The sequence below is a fragment of the Rhincodon typus genome, chromosome 15, assembly GCF_021869965.1.
Source record: "Rhincodon typus isolate 14 chromosome 15, sRhiTyp1.1, whole genome shotgun sequence".
Lineage (NCBI taxonomy): Eukaryota > Metazoa > Chordata > Chondrichthyes > Orectolobiformes > Rhincodontidae > Rhincodon > Rhincodon typus.
The window spans coordinates 15,702,375-15,719,445 of record NC_063346.1 but is presented as its reverse complement, the minus strand read 5'-3'; the positions used below and the strand labels follow the sequence as shown (position 1 = coordinate 15,719,445).

The 17,071-nt window shown below is 40.6% G+C and overlaps 1 protein-coding gene across 6 annotated transcripts in view; it reads left to right on the top strand.

The window, feature by feature from the left end:
- mthfsd (methenyltetrahydrofolate synthetase domain containing) overlaps positions 1-17,071 on the top strand; it is a 61,684-nt gene that overhangs the window by 1,622 nt on the left and 42,991 nt on the right. For 5 of the 6 annotated variants that reach the window (XM_048606070.1, XM_048606071.1, XM_048606073.1 and 2 more), the window contains exons 2-3: positions 4,857-4,960; positions 16,058-16,171. In XM_048606070.1, coding sequence (XP_048462027.1) covers positions 4,898-4,960; positions 16,058-16,171 — 177 coding nt within the window. In that variant the 5' untranslated portion in view covers positions 4,857-4,897. Of the gene's footprint in view, positions 1-4,856; positions 4,961-16,057; positions 16,172-16,201; positions 16,316-17,071 lie in introns of all 6 variants that reach the window. The other variant, XM_020520107.2, reaches the window with a different exon arrangement.

The following is a 17,071-nucleotide window of genomic DNA, read 5'->3' as shown; positions in this document are numbered from 1 at the left end:
TTTTTCTGTGGGGGCCTATCCAGGTTCCTTCAGGTGATTTTTTTTTTTAAAACACGGATAAAGATCATGGGGACTCAATCTAAAATAGATTATGCATTTTAAAATGTTTTTAAAACTTTACTGGAAAAGTGCCAATTATGTGGGAGATGATTCTTTACAATCACTGGTCAAAACTACAGTTTTGTTTGTAACTATACCAAATTCCTTCAAATACTTTTAACTTTTCTTCCAATGATTTTGGCCCAATTAAACTTCTAAAATTTGCTTTGCTTTCTTTTGAACTCTGCCAGTAAAAATCTTTATGTCATTCTCTTTTTCTGCACATCCTCCCCCCGAATTCTTCATTCTTAATGAAGTTTAATGAAGCACGCCCTGTTTCATGTGCTGTTCTTGAAGTTAATGCTTTATCTTGTGTTTTAAGCCAATACTGTTTGCTGCATACTGAGATACCTGTCTGGAGTATTTCAGGCTGTGGGCGAACACTGTCCCTGACGTTTTTTGTTCACTAGCACAAAGTTAGGCTCTTCAACCCCTTTCTATGCTGTAACACTCCTTTCTTTACATCAGTATGCAGTAGTTTATCAATTACAACTCTCTAGTGTAGTGTCTAAGATCACACTCTTCACATGCTCATTCTAGACTGGTGTCTTCTGCGTTACTGATGTTGGAGTAACTTGTAGGCCCACTCATGGATAAAGGAAGGAGGTTATATGTGGAGCATACTTGCCTTCATTGGCCAGGGCATCAAACGTAAAAGTTGGCAAGTTATGTTCCAGCTGTACATAACTTAAGTCAGGCCATATTTGGAGTAGTGCATGCAGTTCTGGTTGCCACACCAACAGAAGCATGTGGATGCTTTGGAAAACATGCAGAGAAAGTTTACCAGATGTCACCTTGTCTGGAGGGTTTTAGTTGTGAGCAGAGGTTGGATAAACTTAGATTGTTTTCACTGGAAAGAAGTAGGCTGAAAGGTGACTTGATAAAGGTCTACAAAATTATGAGAGGTAATTTTATTTTCCTTTTTTTATTAATTCATTTTGTGGGATATAGGCATCGCTGGCTGGCCAGCATTTAATACTCATCCATAGTAGCCCTTGAGAGGGTGGTGATGACCTGCTTTCTCGAACTGCTGCAGTCCACCTGCTGTTGATTGACCCACAATGCCATTAGGGAGGGAAGTCCAGGATTTTGACCCAGTGACAGTGAAGGTACGGTGATATATTTCCAAGTCAGGATAGTGAGTAACTTAGAGCGGAACTTGAAGGTGGTGGTGTTCCCAAATGTCAGCTGCCCTTGTCCTTCTAGATGGAAGTGGTTTTGGGTTTGGAAGGTGCTGTCTGAGGATCTTTGGTGCATTTCTGCAGTGCATCTTGTAGATAGTACACACTGCTGCTACTGAGCAGCGGTGGTGGTGGGGGTAGATGCTTGTGGATGCAGTACCAGTCAAGCTGGCTGCTTTGTCCTGGATTGTGTCAAGCTTCTTGAGTGTTGTTGGGCCTGCACTCATCCAGGCAAGTGGGGAATGTTCCACCACACTCCTGACTTATGCCTTGTAGATGGTGGACAGGCTTTGGCGAGTCAGGAGGTGAATTACTCACTGCAGTATTCCTCTGACCTGCTCGTCTAGCCAATGCATTTATGTGGTGAGTCCAGTTGAGTTTATGATCAATGATGACTTCCAGGATGCTGATAGTGCAGGAATCAGTGATGGTAACACCATTGATTGTTAAAGAGCGGTGGTTAGATTGTCTCTTATTGGTGACGGTCTTACCCTGGCATTTGTGTGGTGCGCATGTTACTTGTCAGCCCAAGCTTGGATATTGTCCAGATCTTGTTTCATTTAGACACAGGCTGCTTCAGTGTCTGAGGAGTTGCGAATGTAATTAACGAAGCAATTCAATAGAAATGGCTGGGCAGGTGATGTGCTGTAGCTGTATGATATGGGAGTTGACAGTTCCCATTGCGAGCTGCAGTGATCACATTAGCAGCAAGAACAAAAACAGAAGTTGCTGGAAAAGCTCAGCAGGTCTGGCAGCATCTGTGAAGAAAAAATCAGAGTTAACATTTCCTGGGTCCAGTGACCCTTTCTCAGAATTTCCTAGTTGGACCAAGGACACTACCCTGAGGAACTCCTGCAGATATATCCTGGAGCTGAGATGATTGATCTCCAACAACAATGACCATCTTCCTATATGTCAGGTCTGACTCTAACCACTGGAAAGTTTCCCCCTCGATACCCATTGATTCTAGTTATGCTAGGACTCCTTGATGCCACACTCAGTTGAACATAGCCTTGATGCCAAGGGCTGTCATTCTCACCTCACCTCTGGAATTCACTCTTTTGTTCATGTTTGAACCAAGGCTTTAATGAGATCAGGAGCTGAGTGGTCCTGGCAGAACCCAAACTGGGCATCACTTAGCAGGTTATTGCTGAGCAGGTGCTGCTTGATAGCACTGTTGATGGCACCTTCCATCGCTTTACTGACGGGATGGATAGTCAGAGGCTTTTTCCCACGGTGGAAAGGTCAACTACAAGAGGGTACAAGTTCAAGGTGAGAGGGGTAGGTTTAGGGGAGAAGTGCATGGAAAGTTTTCCACATAAATGGTGGTGGGTGCTTGGAATGCACTGCCAGTGGAGGTGGTGGAAGCAGGCACATTAGCAACGTTTAAGGCGTACCTTGATAGACATATGATCGGGAGGTGAACAGAGGGATAGAAATCGCACATGGACGATATTTAGCGGGTCTAAATAAGGATTAGAATCAGCGCAGCCTTGATGGGCTGAAGGGCATGTTCCTGTGCTGTGCTGTATTGTATTGTATTGTATTGTATTGATTAATTATGAGCAGAGTCAAGAGAAGATTAAGCTGTGGACCTGGGAAGGTTTATGGAAAAATTGAAAAGGGTTTTAAAATGATGATGGTTTTTGAGGTCGTAAATGAGGAAAAACTATTTCCAGTGGCAGCAGGGTAAGTAAAGCAAGGACAGGGTTTGAAGGCAATTAGCAAAAGAACCAGAAGAGAAATAATAACTTTCTGATTTGTACTGAGTTGCTGTGACCAGGAAATCAACTGTCTGTAAGGATGGTGTAATCATATTCAACAATAATTGTCAAAAGTGAATTAGATGAACAACTGAAAACAGACAAAAATATGTGAGACTAATTAGATAGTTCTTTGAAAGTACTGGGCTGAATGGCCTCTATGATGCAATTCTGTTTGATAAAAGGAGTTGGAAGACAGTTCCAAACTGTGAGCTCCTCGATGGTTTTTTCAAAAATTTCTGTTACTATTTTCCTACACAACATCTGGGTGATAGTTTTGAAACCTTATATCTTCACTCATCGAACTTAAATCTGAAAAAGACGGCTGTCAGTAGCCTGGGACTAACCCAGTACACTTTGTAAATCCCGCTGATAAATAGCTCAAAATAATCTTTATTTTTGCATCTGTCCTGTACCTGTAGAAAGAGACCAAATGGGAGATGAGTCATTTCATGCAAACTGACTCTACCAATCATAGGTATTATACCTTATTCATGGTTTATACAGATGGTTTGTCTTGTTTAAGCCACTGGTGCCGAATGCATGTCTGTTTTTAAAATTAATCTAAGGATTAAACTGATGAGAGAAGTGTGCAATTTATAGATATGATCTGAAATGAGTTCAAATCATGCTGTCGTGCTCAATCTCTACATCTTTGGGAATAGTGGATCTTGCATGGTATTACTCATGAATTTACAATACATGGATGGGGGTTGGTTAGCTCAGATGGTTGGACAACTTGTTTGCAGTGCAGAGTGACACCAACAGTGTGGGTTCTATTCCTACACCGGCTGAGGACACCATGAAGGACTCTCTCTCTTAACCTCACTTGTCTCCGGAGGCATGTGACCCTCCGTTTAAACTCACCACCAGTCGTCTCTCTCGATAATTATTGTTAATAGTTAATATAGTTAATATTCTGATTTCAATAAAGACTAATCAAGAAGAATAAAATATTCTGTTTTCAAATTTCTCGCTTGCAGGTAATAGTTAAAAAGTGTGAGTTAGACATGTTGACGGATGATGCTATGTTGATTTGATGTCACCTGGAGTGTTCCTTACGTTTGTAAATGCAAGTAATGAGATGTCAAGCTTTCTGCTTCTGATATCTTCACATAGCACAGCCTGTACATAATGAATGCAATGGACTTGCATTCAGTCATGGGATTTAGATCATAATATTGTGCGTGAGAATGGAGCTCCTAGAAATTGTTCTGGATTATGAACATCCAAAAAAATTCTGGAATTAATTTGCAGCCTTTGACTGTAAATTCACTAGACTTTTAGGTTCATATAAAATATGTGATGGAAGAGAAGAAAAGATTATACTTGGAAATAGACTGGGTGAAATGATGCTGGGAAATAGTTCGGTGAGCACAACCTTGCATTAAAAAATGATTATCATCTGCAGAGTAGCAATCTGTGGTTGTAAGTACAAAAAAAGTGTTTCATTTTGATTTTAATTGAATTTATACTTTGAAAGATTGTGATAAGCAGAAAATGTTTAAGAAAGCCATCCTGGTCAATGTCTAATTTTCTTTTTAATCATTGAATAAAAATGAACTTTTCAAAATTAAGTGCAAATAATCAAATTTCCATCTACTAAAGTACAGCAGATTATGAAGCAGCAGTAAAAACTGTATTGTCTACCTGCATCACGTATTTACATTCTGCCTCCTCTGAGTAATGGTATGTAAATTCTGCGTGTCATGATTGTGAACTACTTTGTCTCTAACAGCAACAAAGATAAGACAGTTATATTATTTCTGAAATGATGTATTGGACCTGAAAATCTTCAAAAATTTTTTTCTAGGTGTCTCCAAGTGGGACGTTCGCCAGAAAGTTTGGGATTATATGGAAGCAAACAATTTGGCAAACTTCCCAAGACCCGTTCATCACAGAATTCCTAATTTCAAGGTAAAACCACTTTGAAGTCTTGCCAGCCTTACATTTAATAACCCTTATATTTGTCTTTTAAATTTCAAGTTCTCATGTCAGATTCATTCTAGGCAAATGGTTACAAAACCTTGCTTGTTGTTTTCACTAATTTTAGAAGACTGAGCTCATATTTGTCATTTAATGTTCTCTGGAATAATGTACAATTTAGTTAGTAGATGAAAGTAAAGATTTTGAGTTAATCCATTCAGTTGAGTTCTTGGACTTTTTTGAATTCACTCATTAGATGAGGGTATCACTGGCTAGACCAGCATTTATTACCCATCCCTAACAACCCCGAGGGCAGTTAAGAGTCAGCCACATTACTTTGGGTCTGGCATCACATGTAGGCCAGACAAGGTAAGGATGACAGTTTCCTTTCCTAAAGGACGTTAGTGATATAAGGAAGTCTATTGCACCTAAAAGAACTATTAGTTGAAATAATTTTTAGTTGACTTTTATATTCTAACTGACTACTTCTTATTTAAAACTGTGACTATTTGAAGCTGTCCATCCTGCCCCGTTCTTTATTTTTAACACTACTCCCCCCATTCTACTGTTCTATACAATAATTCTTTGCAAAATCATTCCAATGCTTTTTGATTTAATTTTGATGTCAGGCCTTTTTAATGACTTAATACCAGATACTGGAAGGAATAAAATTGATAAGGAGGCGTTGTTGAATCGGCTGTTTACTTAAAGTTAATTTTAAAAAAAAGGACTAGATGAAATGTGCCAAGGATACGGAAGGAAGCGAAAGTGAAATTGCAGAGGGAGTGGCCATCATTTTCCAACCTGTAATAAATTCAGTGTTGTACCAGAGGACTGGAGATTTGAAAATGTTACAAAATAGAGGTGGTAAGTTCCGGCCCAGCAACTGCAGAGAGGTCATTTTAACCCTGGTGGTAGGGAAGCTGAATTTAATGCTCTCCTCCACAGTGAATTGGGTGAAAGGGGAACATTAAAGGCCCTTGGTGCTTGATCAAAGGACCTGGTATTGTCATCATCTTGGAGGTCACCAATGACCAGAAATTGAACTGCATCTGATATAGAATCACTGTGTCTACAAGAGCTGGTATGAGGCTAGGAATTCTGCTACAAGGAACTCAACTCCTGACTGCCCATGTCTGTCATTCTACAAGGAGTGTGATAGGATACCCTTCATTTGACTGAGTGCGCTTCAACAGCACCCAAGCAGCTCAACATCATCTGAGACAAAGCAGCTCACTTGAATGGCATTTCATCCAGACCTTAAAATTTTCACTCCCTTCAGTACTGATACACAATGGCAGCAGTGTGTGCCATCAATAAGATGCACCTCGGAACTTACCAGGCTACATTGGCAGTAACTTTCAAACCCACGACCTCACCACCTAAATGGGCAAGGGCAAATGCATTGGAGTGCCAATTTCCCCTCCAGGTGGCACACCATCCTGACAGAATTGTACCACCGCTTCTTCACTATCACTTGGTCAAAATCCAGGAACTTGCTCCACAACAGCGCTGTGCGTGTACCTATACCACATACACTACAGATGTTCAAGAATGCTCACCATCGTCTTCTCAATGACCATTTAGAGATGGGCAATTAGTGCAGAGCCAACCAATGATCCCGCCAGCCAATGAATGACCAAACAAGAAATAGGGGCCCACAAAGAGCTCTCCCCCAGGGCCAGCCTATTGTTAAATGTGTAACTGGCACTTAAATATCTTGGGCCTTCCCTAAAAGAGGTGACACAGGCCTCTCACATTCTCCAGCCTATGGTGAGATCACAGTCACATCCATTGAATATTGAATGATAATTGGAGAAAAAATAAGTAGTCACTTGGCAAATTATAGGTCCATTAAGCAAAGCCAGCATGGATTTAATTGAAAGCCATGTTTGTTTAACTTGCTCGAGACGTTTGATGGGGAATAGAGAGCCTTAACGACATAATGCTTATGATGTGATGTGACGACTTCAGAAAGACATTAATAACGTGCCACAAAACGGATTTGTGAGCTCAGTCAGTGTTTGTGGAATACAATGGACAGTAGCAATATGGATACAAAATCGGCAGGAAAAGTTACACTGTTGTTTTTCATAATGGAGGAAGGTTTATGGTGGAATTTCCCAGGTGTCAGTGTAAGGACTGCTGCCCTTCCTTATGTACATTCATGAATTTCAAAATGTGTGCTGGATATGAAACTTGACAGTATAAACCGTGAGGAGTATTGTATAGAACCTCAAGTAAATATAGGCTGGTGGAATGGGTGGGCAAGTAGTATAGAATTATATAATATGCAAACAGACCCTTCGGTCCAATTCGTCCATGCCGACCAAGTTTCCCAAACAAACAAGTCTCACTTGCCCGCATTTGGTCCATATCCCTATAAATCTTTCCTATTCATGTACCTGTTTAAATGTTGCAACTGTACCTGCATCTACCAATTCACCTTGCAGTTCATTCCACATACGAACCATCCTCTATGTGAAAAAGTTGCCCTTCAGGTCTGTTTTAAATCTTTCTCCTCTAACCTTAAAATGTGCCCCATACTTTTGAACTCCTCCACCTTAGAGAAAAGACCTTTGCTATTCACCTTTATCTATGCCCCTCATGATTTTATAAATCTCTATAAGGTCACCCCTCAAACTTCTACACTCCAAGGAAAGAGGTCCCAGACTATCCAGCCTCTCCCTACAACTCAGACACTCCACACTCCATTCCTGGCAACATCCTTGAAAATCGTTTCTGAACCCTCTCCAATTAATAATGTCCTTCCTATAGCAGGTGACCAGAACAGTACTCCAAAAGTAGCCTCACCAACATCCTATATATGACCTCAACGTGACGTTCCAACTCCTCTATTTCATGTTCTGAGCAATGAAGTCAAGCTTGCTTAACCATCTGTCTACTTGTGATGCAGCATTCAAAGGACCATGTACTGTTTCCCCCCACCACCACCACCACCACCACGTCTCTCTATTCGACAGCACTACTCAGAGCCCTACCATTAACTGTCTCAGTCCTCCCGTTGTTCTTTTTACCAAATGCAATACCTCGCATTTATCCAAGTTAATCCAAACCGGCCAGGTGAATGAACTTTCGGTGGGTTTTGCATTTTGGGAGTAGTGACCATAATACTGTGAGTTTTAAGATATACTTGGATCAGGGTAACAGCAGTCCTTGGGTGAAGGTGTTAAATTAGGGGAAGCACTCTGCAACAATATTAGGCAGTAACTGGAGAATATTGTTTCGAGACGGCTGTTTGAGAGTAAATCCACATCGGACATGTGGGAGGTCTTCAAACGGAAGTTGGTAAGAGTTCAGGAGTGGCATGTTTCTGCGAGAATGAAGGATAGGTGTGGCAAGTTACGTGAATCTTGGATGACCAGGGATGTTATGACCATGGTCAAAAAGAAAAGGGAAGTGTACATAAGGTCTTGGATGGTGGGAACTAACAAAGCCTTTGAAGTATATAAGGAAAGTAGGAAAGAACTTAAACAAGGAACTAGAAGGGCTAGAAGGGGTCATGAAAAGTCATTAGCAAACAGGATTAAGGAGAATTCTAAGGCTTCTTGTACATATATAAAAAGCAAGAGGGTAGCCAGGGAAAGGGTTGGCCGACTCAAGGACAAAAGGTGGAATCTGTGTGTGGAGCCAGAGGAGGTGGGTGAGCTCCTAAACTAATACTTTGTGTCAATATTTACCAAAGAGAAAGAATTGGTGGAGGATGATCTCGGGGAACCTTTAAGCCAAGTTGCGATTAAAAAGGAAGAGGTGTTGTGTGTCTTAAAAAGTATTTAGTCCCCAAGTCCTGATGGGATCTATCACAGAATATTGAAGGAGACAAGAACAAATTGCTGGAGCATTGACAGGCATCTTTGTATCCTCTTTGGCCACAGATGCGGTCCCAGAGCACTGGAGAATAGCCAGTGTTGTCCCATTGTTTAAGAAAGGTAGCAGGGTTAATCCTGGAAATTACAGGCCTGTGTACTCATGTCATTGATAGGAAAATTATTGGAAAAGATTCTCAGGGACAAGATCTATACACATTTAGAAGTAAATTGACTTATTAGCAATAAACAGCATGGCTTTGTGTGGGGAGGTCGTGCCTCACTAACTTGATCAAGTCTTTTGAGGAGGTGGCAAAGGTGATTGAGGGAGAAGCAGTTGACATTGTCTGCATTGACTTCAGTAAAGCCTTTGACAAGGTCCCTCATGGCAGGCTGGTACAAAAGTTGAAGTCATCTTATATCAGGGGTGAGCCGACAAGATGGATACAGAACTGGCTTAGTCACAGGAAACAGAGGGTAGCAGTGGAAGGATGCTTTTCGGAATGGAGGGCTGTGACTGGTGGTGTCCCACAGGGATCAGTGCTGAGCCTCTGCTGTTTGTGATCTTCATAAATGATCTGGAGGAAAATATAGCTGGTCTCATTAGTAAGTTTGCGGACAATACAAAGATTGTCATTGCAGATAGTGAGGAGGATTGTCAGAGGATATAGATCAGTTGGAGGCATGGGCACATAAATGGCAGATGGAGTTTTATCCAGACAAAAATGAGGTGATGCATTTTGGAAGGTCAAGTATAGGTAGAAATTATTACAGTGAATGGCAGAACCCTTAGGAGCATTGTTATGCACAGGGATCTGGGTGTGCAGGTCCACAGATCACTGAAGGTGGCAGCACAGATAGATAAGGCAGTAAAAAAAGGCCTGTGGTATGCTTGCCTTCATTGGAAGGGGCATTGAGTATAAGGATGGACAAGTTATGCTGCCACTGTATAGAACTTTTGTTAGGCCACACGTGGAATATTGCATACAGTTCTGATCACCAGAAGGATGTGGATGCTTTGGAGAGGGCACAGAAAAGGTTTACCAGGATGTTGCCTGGTACAGGGACATTGACTATGAAGAAAGCTTGAATAGCCTGGAATGCAGGAGGTTGAGCAGCGACCTAATAGAAGTTTATAAGATTGTGAATGGCATGTATAGAGTGGAGAGTATGAGGCTTTATCTCAGGTTGGAGGAGTCAATTATTAGGGGACACAGGTTCAGGGTGCTGGGGCGGGGGGAGGGGGGGGGGGAGGGGAGGGGATGGGGGAGTTTAAAAGAGATGTGTGAGGCAAGTTTTTCACACAAAGGAGTGCCTGGAACATGCTGCTGGAGGAGGTGGTTGAAGCAGATGCAGTAGCAGCATTCAAGAAACACCTGGACGAATAAATGAATAGGAAGGGAATAGAGGGATACAGATTTTATAGGTGAAGACAGTTTTAGTATGGAAAGGCAAAATGTTTCAGTGCAGGCATGGAGGGCTGTAGGGCTGTTCCTGTGCTGTATTGTTCTTTGTTCTTAAACTTCATCTACTACTCCTCAGTCCATTGGCCCAATTGATCAAGATCCCTTTGCAGTCTTAGATTTTGGTGTCATCCACAAACGTAGTAACCATACCTTTAAATTTTCAGCCAAGTTGTTGATATAAATGACAAACAACCGTGGACCCAGCACTAACCACTGTGGAGCACCATTGGTCACAGGTGTCCAGTCCAAAAAACAAACCCTTCACCACCACCCTCTGTCTCCTACCATCAAGCCAATTTGGTTGAAGAAATGTAAAGCAGAGATATCTGAAGTGATTCATTTTGGTCAGTAAATATAGACGATTACTATAAAATAAAGGATACAATTCAGAGAGGATGTTGAAGCAAAGGGACTGGGTGTACATGTGCATAAATCATTGAACGCAGCAGGACAAGTTGAGAGAGCAGTCAATGAAGCATTCAGCCTCTTGGACTTCATCAGCAGGGAATTATGTTAAACCTGTATAAAACACTGGACTGGTCTCAACCAGAGCACTGCACCCAGCTATGGGCACCTCATTTTAGGAATGATGTGAAGACATTGGAGAGGGTGCAGCAAAACATTCATGATAATGGTTCCAAGGATGATAACTTCAATATCACCAATCTCTGCACGTAACTGAGACTTCTGCTTAAGGGAGGATGAGGTTGGTGAGGGAAATGTAGTGAGGATGAATCTGTTCCTATTGGTGGACATACCACTTGCGACTAGTTTAGGAAGTTAAAGTTGGTATCAAACTGAAAGAAAAAGCTCCAGGTTACACAAAAATGAGTAGCAGACTCGAAGATTGGACTGATTCCATGAACTGCAAAGAATAACTAAATGACTGATAAGGGTGGGGAATGGGGAGGTGAGAGAAAGCTAGCTGGAAATAGAAAAACAGATCATAAGAGTTTCTATAGGTATTTAAATACGAAAATAGTAAGTCTTCTAGAGAGTGAGGCTGGGGAATTAATAATGGAAGATAAACTGAATGGATATGTGCAATCTGTCTTCACTGTAGATGATGCAAATAACTTCTCAGAATCAGAATATAGAAATGAGTGATCAACTTAAAATAATTACAATTACCAGGGAATGCTGCTGAAAACATTATTAGAACTAATATCTGACAAGCCCCTGTCCTATTGGACTCATCCTAAGGTATTCCAATGACTGCTGTGTTTGCAGATGCATTGGTCTGAATTTTCCAAAATTCTTTAGGTTCTGAGCAGATCTCATCAAATTGGGAAATAACAATATGACTCTTCAATTAACAAAAGAGGAAGACAGAAAGTGGAAACTATAGGTCAATTAGCCTAACATCTGTCGTAGAGGTATAGTGGAATCCATTATATCAGGCACATAAGAAATCTTAATGCAATCAGACAGGATATGGATCAGTATAAGGGAAATCATGTTTGAGTGCTTTATTAGAGTTTTTTAAGGAACGAGCAACATGGATACGGTGAATCAGTACTGCACTTAGATGGCCAGAAGGCATTTGACATAGTGTAACATCAAAGGCTTCTATGCAAAATAAGAGCTCGTAAGGGGTAACAGACTAGCATGGATAAAGTATTGGTTGGCTAATAGGAAGGAGAGAGTGGACGTAAATGGGTCTTTTTTGGGATATGACTTATGTTGTGCCTCAGGGATCACTGTTGGAACCCCAGTTATTTACAACTAATGTAAACGACAGATGAAGGGACTGAATGTAATTTACTGATCAAAACAAGACAGGTAGGAAAGTAAGTTGTGAAGAGAACATAAGGAGTCAGCAATTAGAGTTGGGCAATAAATGCTGGCCCTGCCAGTGAAGCACACATCCCATGAGTGAATTTTAAAATGTGGGGAAAATATGAACTTAGCCACTTTGACAGTCATATTAGAAAAGCAACATATTATTTAAATGAAGAGAAATTGCAGAATTCTGAGATTACGTACGGACCTGGGTGTCCTGGTACATGACTCGCCCAAAGCTTAGTATGCAGGTAGACAAGGGATTATGAAGATAAATGAAATGTTGATTATTGCAACAGGAATGGGATAAAGAAGTAGGGATGTTTTGCTACTGTTGTGCAGAATGTTGGTAACATCACATCCAGAGGACTATGTACCATTTTGATCTCCATATTTAAGAACGTAAATGCATTAGAAGCAGTGTAGAGAAATTTCATGTGGCTGACACCTGGGATGAGGCTGCTATGTTTTGAGGAAAAGTCCGACTGGTTGGGCCTATATCCTTAGGGGTTTAGAAGTATGACAGGCAAGCATATTGATACAGATTCAATAGGACTTGACAGGTGTGTGTTTTAAGGACATCTCCCCATGTGAGAGGGATTAAAATATTGGGATGCAATTTAAAAATAAGGAGTCTCCCATTTAAGACAGAAATTTGGGGGATTTTATTTTCCTCTCACACGGTTGTGAGTCTTTGGATCCCTCTTCTCTCGAGAGTGGTGGAGGCAGGGTCATTGAATACTTTTTAGGCCGAAGTAAATATCTACTTGATCAACAAGAGTCAAAAGGTATTGAGGTTAGGTGGGAATGTGGATTTGAGAATACGATCAGATTAGAAATGACTTTGTTGAATTGCAGAGCAGGCTCAAGGGACCGAATGGTCTACTGTTGCTCCTAATTTATATATTCAAGATGAGATCACAATATTGTTCGTACAAGTAGAGTGGGTCGTATTAAAAATCTGGCAATTTTAAAACCTGGTATCAGTGAAGGCAGAAGTGACAATGAAGTTATTAGATAATTATAAAAGTCCAGCTAGTTCAATGACGTCTTTTAGGGAAGGAAACCTGCTGTCGTTATCCGGTCTGACCTATCTGTTACTTCAGTTATGCACTAATGTGGTTGACTCTTAGCTGCCCTCTGAAATGGCCAAGTAAACCACTTGATGTTATCGAGCCGCTGCAAAGAATAACAAAGCTTCAGCAGTTCAAGAAGGTGGCCCAGCTCCTCCGTCACTGGGAAAGTTGGAATGGGCAATAAATGCCAGCCCTCCCAGCGACACCCACATGCTGAGAATTAATTTCAAAGAAAATTGTTCATGTTGTAGCTGTCAGAGCCTGACAAAAAAAGACATTGCAAAAGCTGAAGGGATAGAAAAAAGTGCTGACACTTCTTCCTCACCAGAAGTTTAATGAAAGTGCAGTCTTTATATATTTTATGGACAAGGCAGCAGTCTATCTTGTATCAAATATTCGAAAGGAGATTCCATGACGTTGAACAAATTTATGTAATGGCTTAAACATGGATATCAAAGAAATTAAACGTTGTCTGTGTTCCCTAAATTCACATGATCTACATCGAAATTTTGTTTCTTCAGTCTCCTCTTATAGTGGTTTTTGTTAATGTTGGTGAGACATTAGGACTAATACAGCAAGCACCATTACAGGCTCAGTGATGCGCAGACGAGGGAAGCGTGATTGTGAATCTACTCAAACAAAGTATCCATGTCAAACTTGGCAGAAGTTAACTTTGCCTTATTTCCTCAAAAGTAGACCATGACAAAGCTTTTACACGTGAATTTGAACTGTATATCAATTGGTGGCAATAAACTCTTCAGTAAGTGTGGGAAGCATTTAAATGGCTGCACCAAAGCGTCCCCCCACCCCACCATCTAATCAATATTAGCAGCTACTTTAAGAAATTTAAAGCCATTGAAGAGCAATTGAAAATAAATAATAATTAGCAGATAATCACAACAGACACTTCCTTTTGGTGTGTTATATTTGCAGAACTTTAATCATGATTACAATGTTACATAAGATTGGAATGAATTATAAGGAATTCACATATATATCAACATTATGCCATAAGTTCAACACAAACATAGCTGCTTGTATCATTGTTTTCATAACAAGGATTTAGGTTATCATTGAAGTTTGTTGTTCTTTACACAACCAGTTTGATACCATCCTGTGGGTGAAAAAAAAACAAAAAGTTAAGTCAACACAACCTAACCAACCACAATCAAATCTGAGGAGTAGACATTTAAATATATCCCTCACAGCTGGTCATAGAATGTGGGTGAGTGCTGACAGACTTGCTGATTCCCTTGGCCTTTGTAGTCTGTCTTGCGCCCATACCGAGTCAGGCTGCATAATGTTGGCAGCCTCTTATTCTAGCCATGCTGTTACCTTTGTTTTCATTTAATCAATTTTGGACTTGCAAGGGTGTCAGTGCTCACAACTAAAAAGTTTTGCTTCCAATGTGGTCATTTAGCACTGGGTCAGGGTCATTTGTCCTGCTCAAAAACAGCAAGAGAAAGAGGGAGAGAGACTCTTGCATGAACTGACTGAGCAATCAATAAACTCCATCAACTGTTTTACTCTCTTATGGAAGAGCATTTGTGCATTCCAGCACGTAGCAACAAGCAGTTTATGAGAAAATTTAGATCAGTTTTGTTGTTTTTGTAATGAATTATGCTTGTCGTGGTGATTTTCGTGTGACAAAAATGAAACCTTTGCAATCTCAGTTATCAAGTGACAGCACCAAAAACTCCCATACGTATCACAACTAGGCCCAGAAAACCGTTTTTGCTTTGCCCGGACAGTGTATTTCACACTTGTACTGCAGCAGTGTAGTAGTTTTTTGTTCCTCAAAACAGCTATCCACTTGTCCTTTTGAATGGAGAGACTGCTTTGTGCTGAATTAAAAGCACTTTCCATGTGCTTTCCATTAAGACTGCATTGACATAATCCAAGTGGGTTCTTTCCGTGATGCCCTCATTTCCGAAGGTTAGGCCACAAACATCTCATTCAATTAGTCTGTAGTAATGGGAAAAGTACAGGAGTAGTTTCCCATTGCCTTCTGCAGGATATTTAACTAGGAAAGTCACCCACTCTTAGTGCCTGCCATCAGGAGTACTGGCAGGATTCACAGGCTGATAATCAACCAAAGCAGAAAGTTCTGGAGAAACTCAGCAGGTCTGGCAGCATCTGAGGAGAGAGAAACAGAATCAGCATTTCAAGTCCAGTGAATCTTCATCACAACTGTTCACTGGACTCAACGTGAACTCTGTTTATGTCTCCACAGATGCTGTCAGACCTGCAGAGTTTCTCCAGCGTTTTGTGTTTTTGTTTCAGATCTGCAGTTCGTTGTTTCATTTCTGATAAGCAGTCAGTTTCGCCTCATTACAAGTGCACCATAGATGGTCAGCAAGTGCTGGCTTCAGTCTCAAACCAGAGGTTTCTGACCAAGAGGTAGGGACAATACCTGTGCACCGCAAGAGCCTGTCCACTGTGATCTTTACAGTCAACAAATAGTGGAGGATTTCTGCTCGTTTGACTGGCTAAATTAGTTTTGGACATGAAAAATTTGAGTGTTACCAGCAGTAACTACAATGTCCAGTCATCACTTTTTTTTTTGTTCAAAGGGAACATGTTCTTTTCATATTTTTCTACAGATCCCTCAATGCACTCAAGTGCACAAAATGCCTTCTCAATCACTTTTGTTCTGAAAGTATTAATGACTGCAAGTAGAAAAATGAAGTGTGTGGGTGCTCCACTTTTATTACTCTATTCTCAATGTTCAAAATACTGCAGTGAAACCTAACCCCTTGTGTAATCTAGATTTTTTTTTAGGATGTGCTTGGAAAGGAGATTTATGTAGGTAAAAAGGTTAATGCAATGCAAGGGAGGGCGAAGAGTTTAAAATGTGGGGGAAATAAAGATATAATAAACCATGCATGTTTCCGGTGGTTGTTTTTAATTGTAATTCGTCACATCTTCTGGAAACAGGGAGCTGCCCAGGCTGCAAGAAATTTGCCAAATTTGCAAGAGTTCAAAAACGCAAGGATCATCAAAGTTAATCCCGACAAACCACAGGAAAATGTCCGTTTGCTCACACTTGAAGTAAGTCTTTGCTTCTTATTGTCATTGCAGGGTGCATATGATGCCTGTAATAGAATCAAAAACTTAGATAGTTTCATCAAGACGAGTGATGTGAAGGTGGATCCTGACAAACCACTAGAAGGAGTCCGTTTAGCTACGCTCCAGGTAATAAGTCATTTAAAACCAAGCACTTAAACACAGCAGTTTTAAATTAAACCTCCTGAATCAAAAAGGCAGCCAGACAATTATTTATAAAGATTTTCATTCACAATTGCTACCACATGCATATTTTCAACATGAATAGCCATGGGTGCTAAGCTGTTTCAATAAAGCCATAATAGCAATAGTTGTTACCACTCTTTTAATGTCTTCTTCTCGTTGCACTGTTTCTGCAATGAAACGAATCTCAAAGACTTTCTGTTTCTTAAATAGAAAGTTGTATAGGGTGAAAAAAACAACTATGGGATCTCTTCAGATACCCTAGTAATTGGTACTTTAATATCCCTGCAGAAATTCATGAAATGGTTCATTCTGTTGCTGTGATGCCTCAGTGTAAAAATGAAACATGATGAAATGCAGACCATGATGGTTTTGGTCTCTGTCCCCAGTCTGCATTGTGTTTGTCCTTTCCTCAGTGAAGGTACCAAGAGACATTATGGTTAACCTCAATTCATCTTGAGCAAGTACAGCTGATGTTTTTCTTCCCAATAACTATCTGATGATCTTTCTTGGAGATGTGCATGTACAAACTTTTCATAAAATGAGATCAGAAGTGGGTGTGATGTCCCCTTATTGGTCAACATTCAGAAGAGTTGCAAGTGAAGACTAAACCTCTTGTGTGATTTACTGGCAAACGGAACTAAAGTAGTTTCAAAATAAAAGAAGGGGCATGAGTTGAGTGAAGGGCTTAGAAATGGCTTT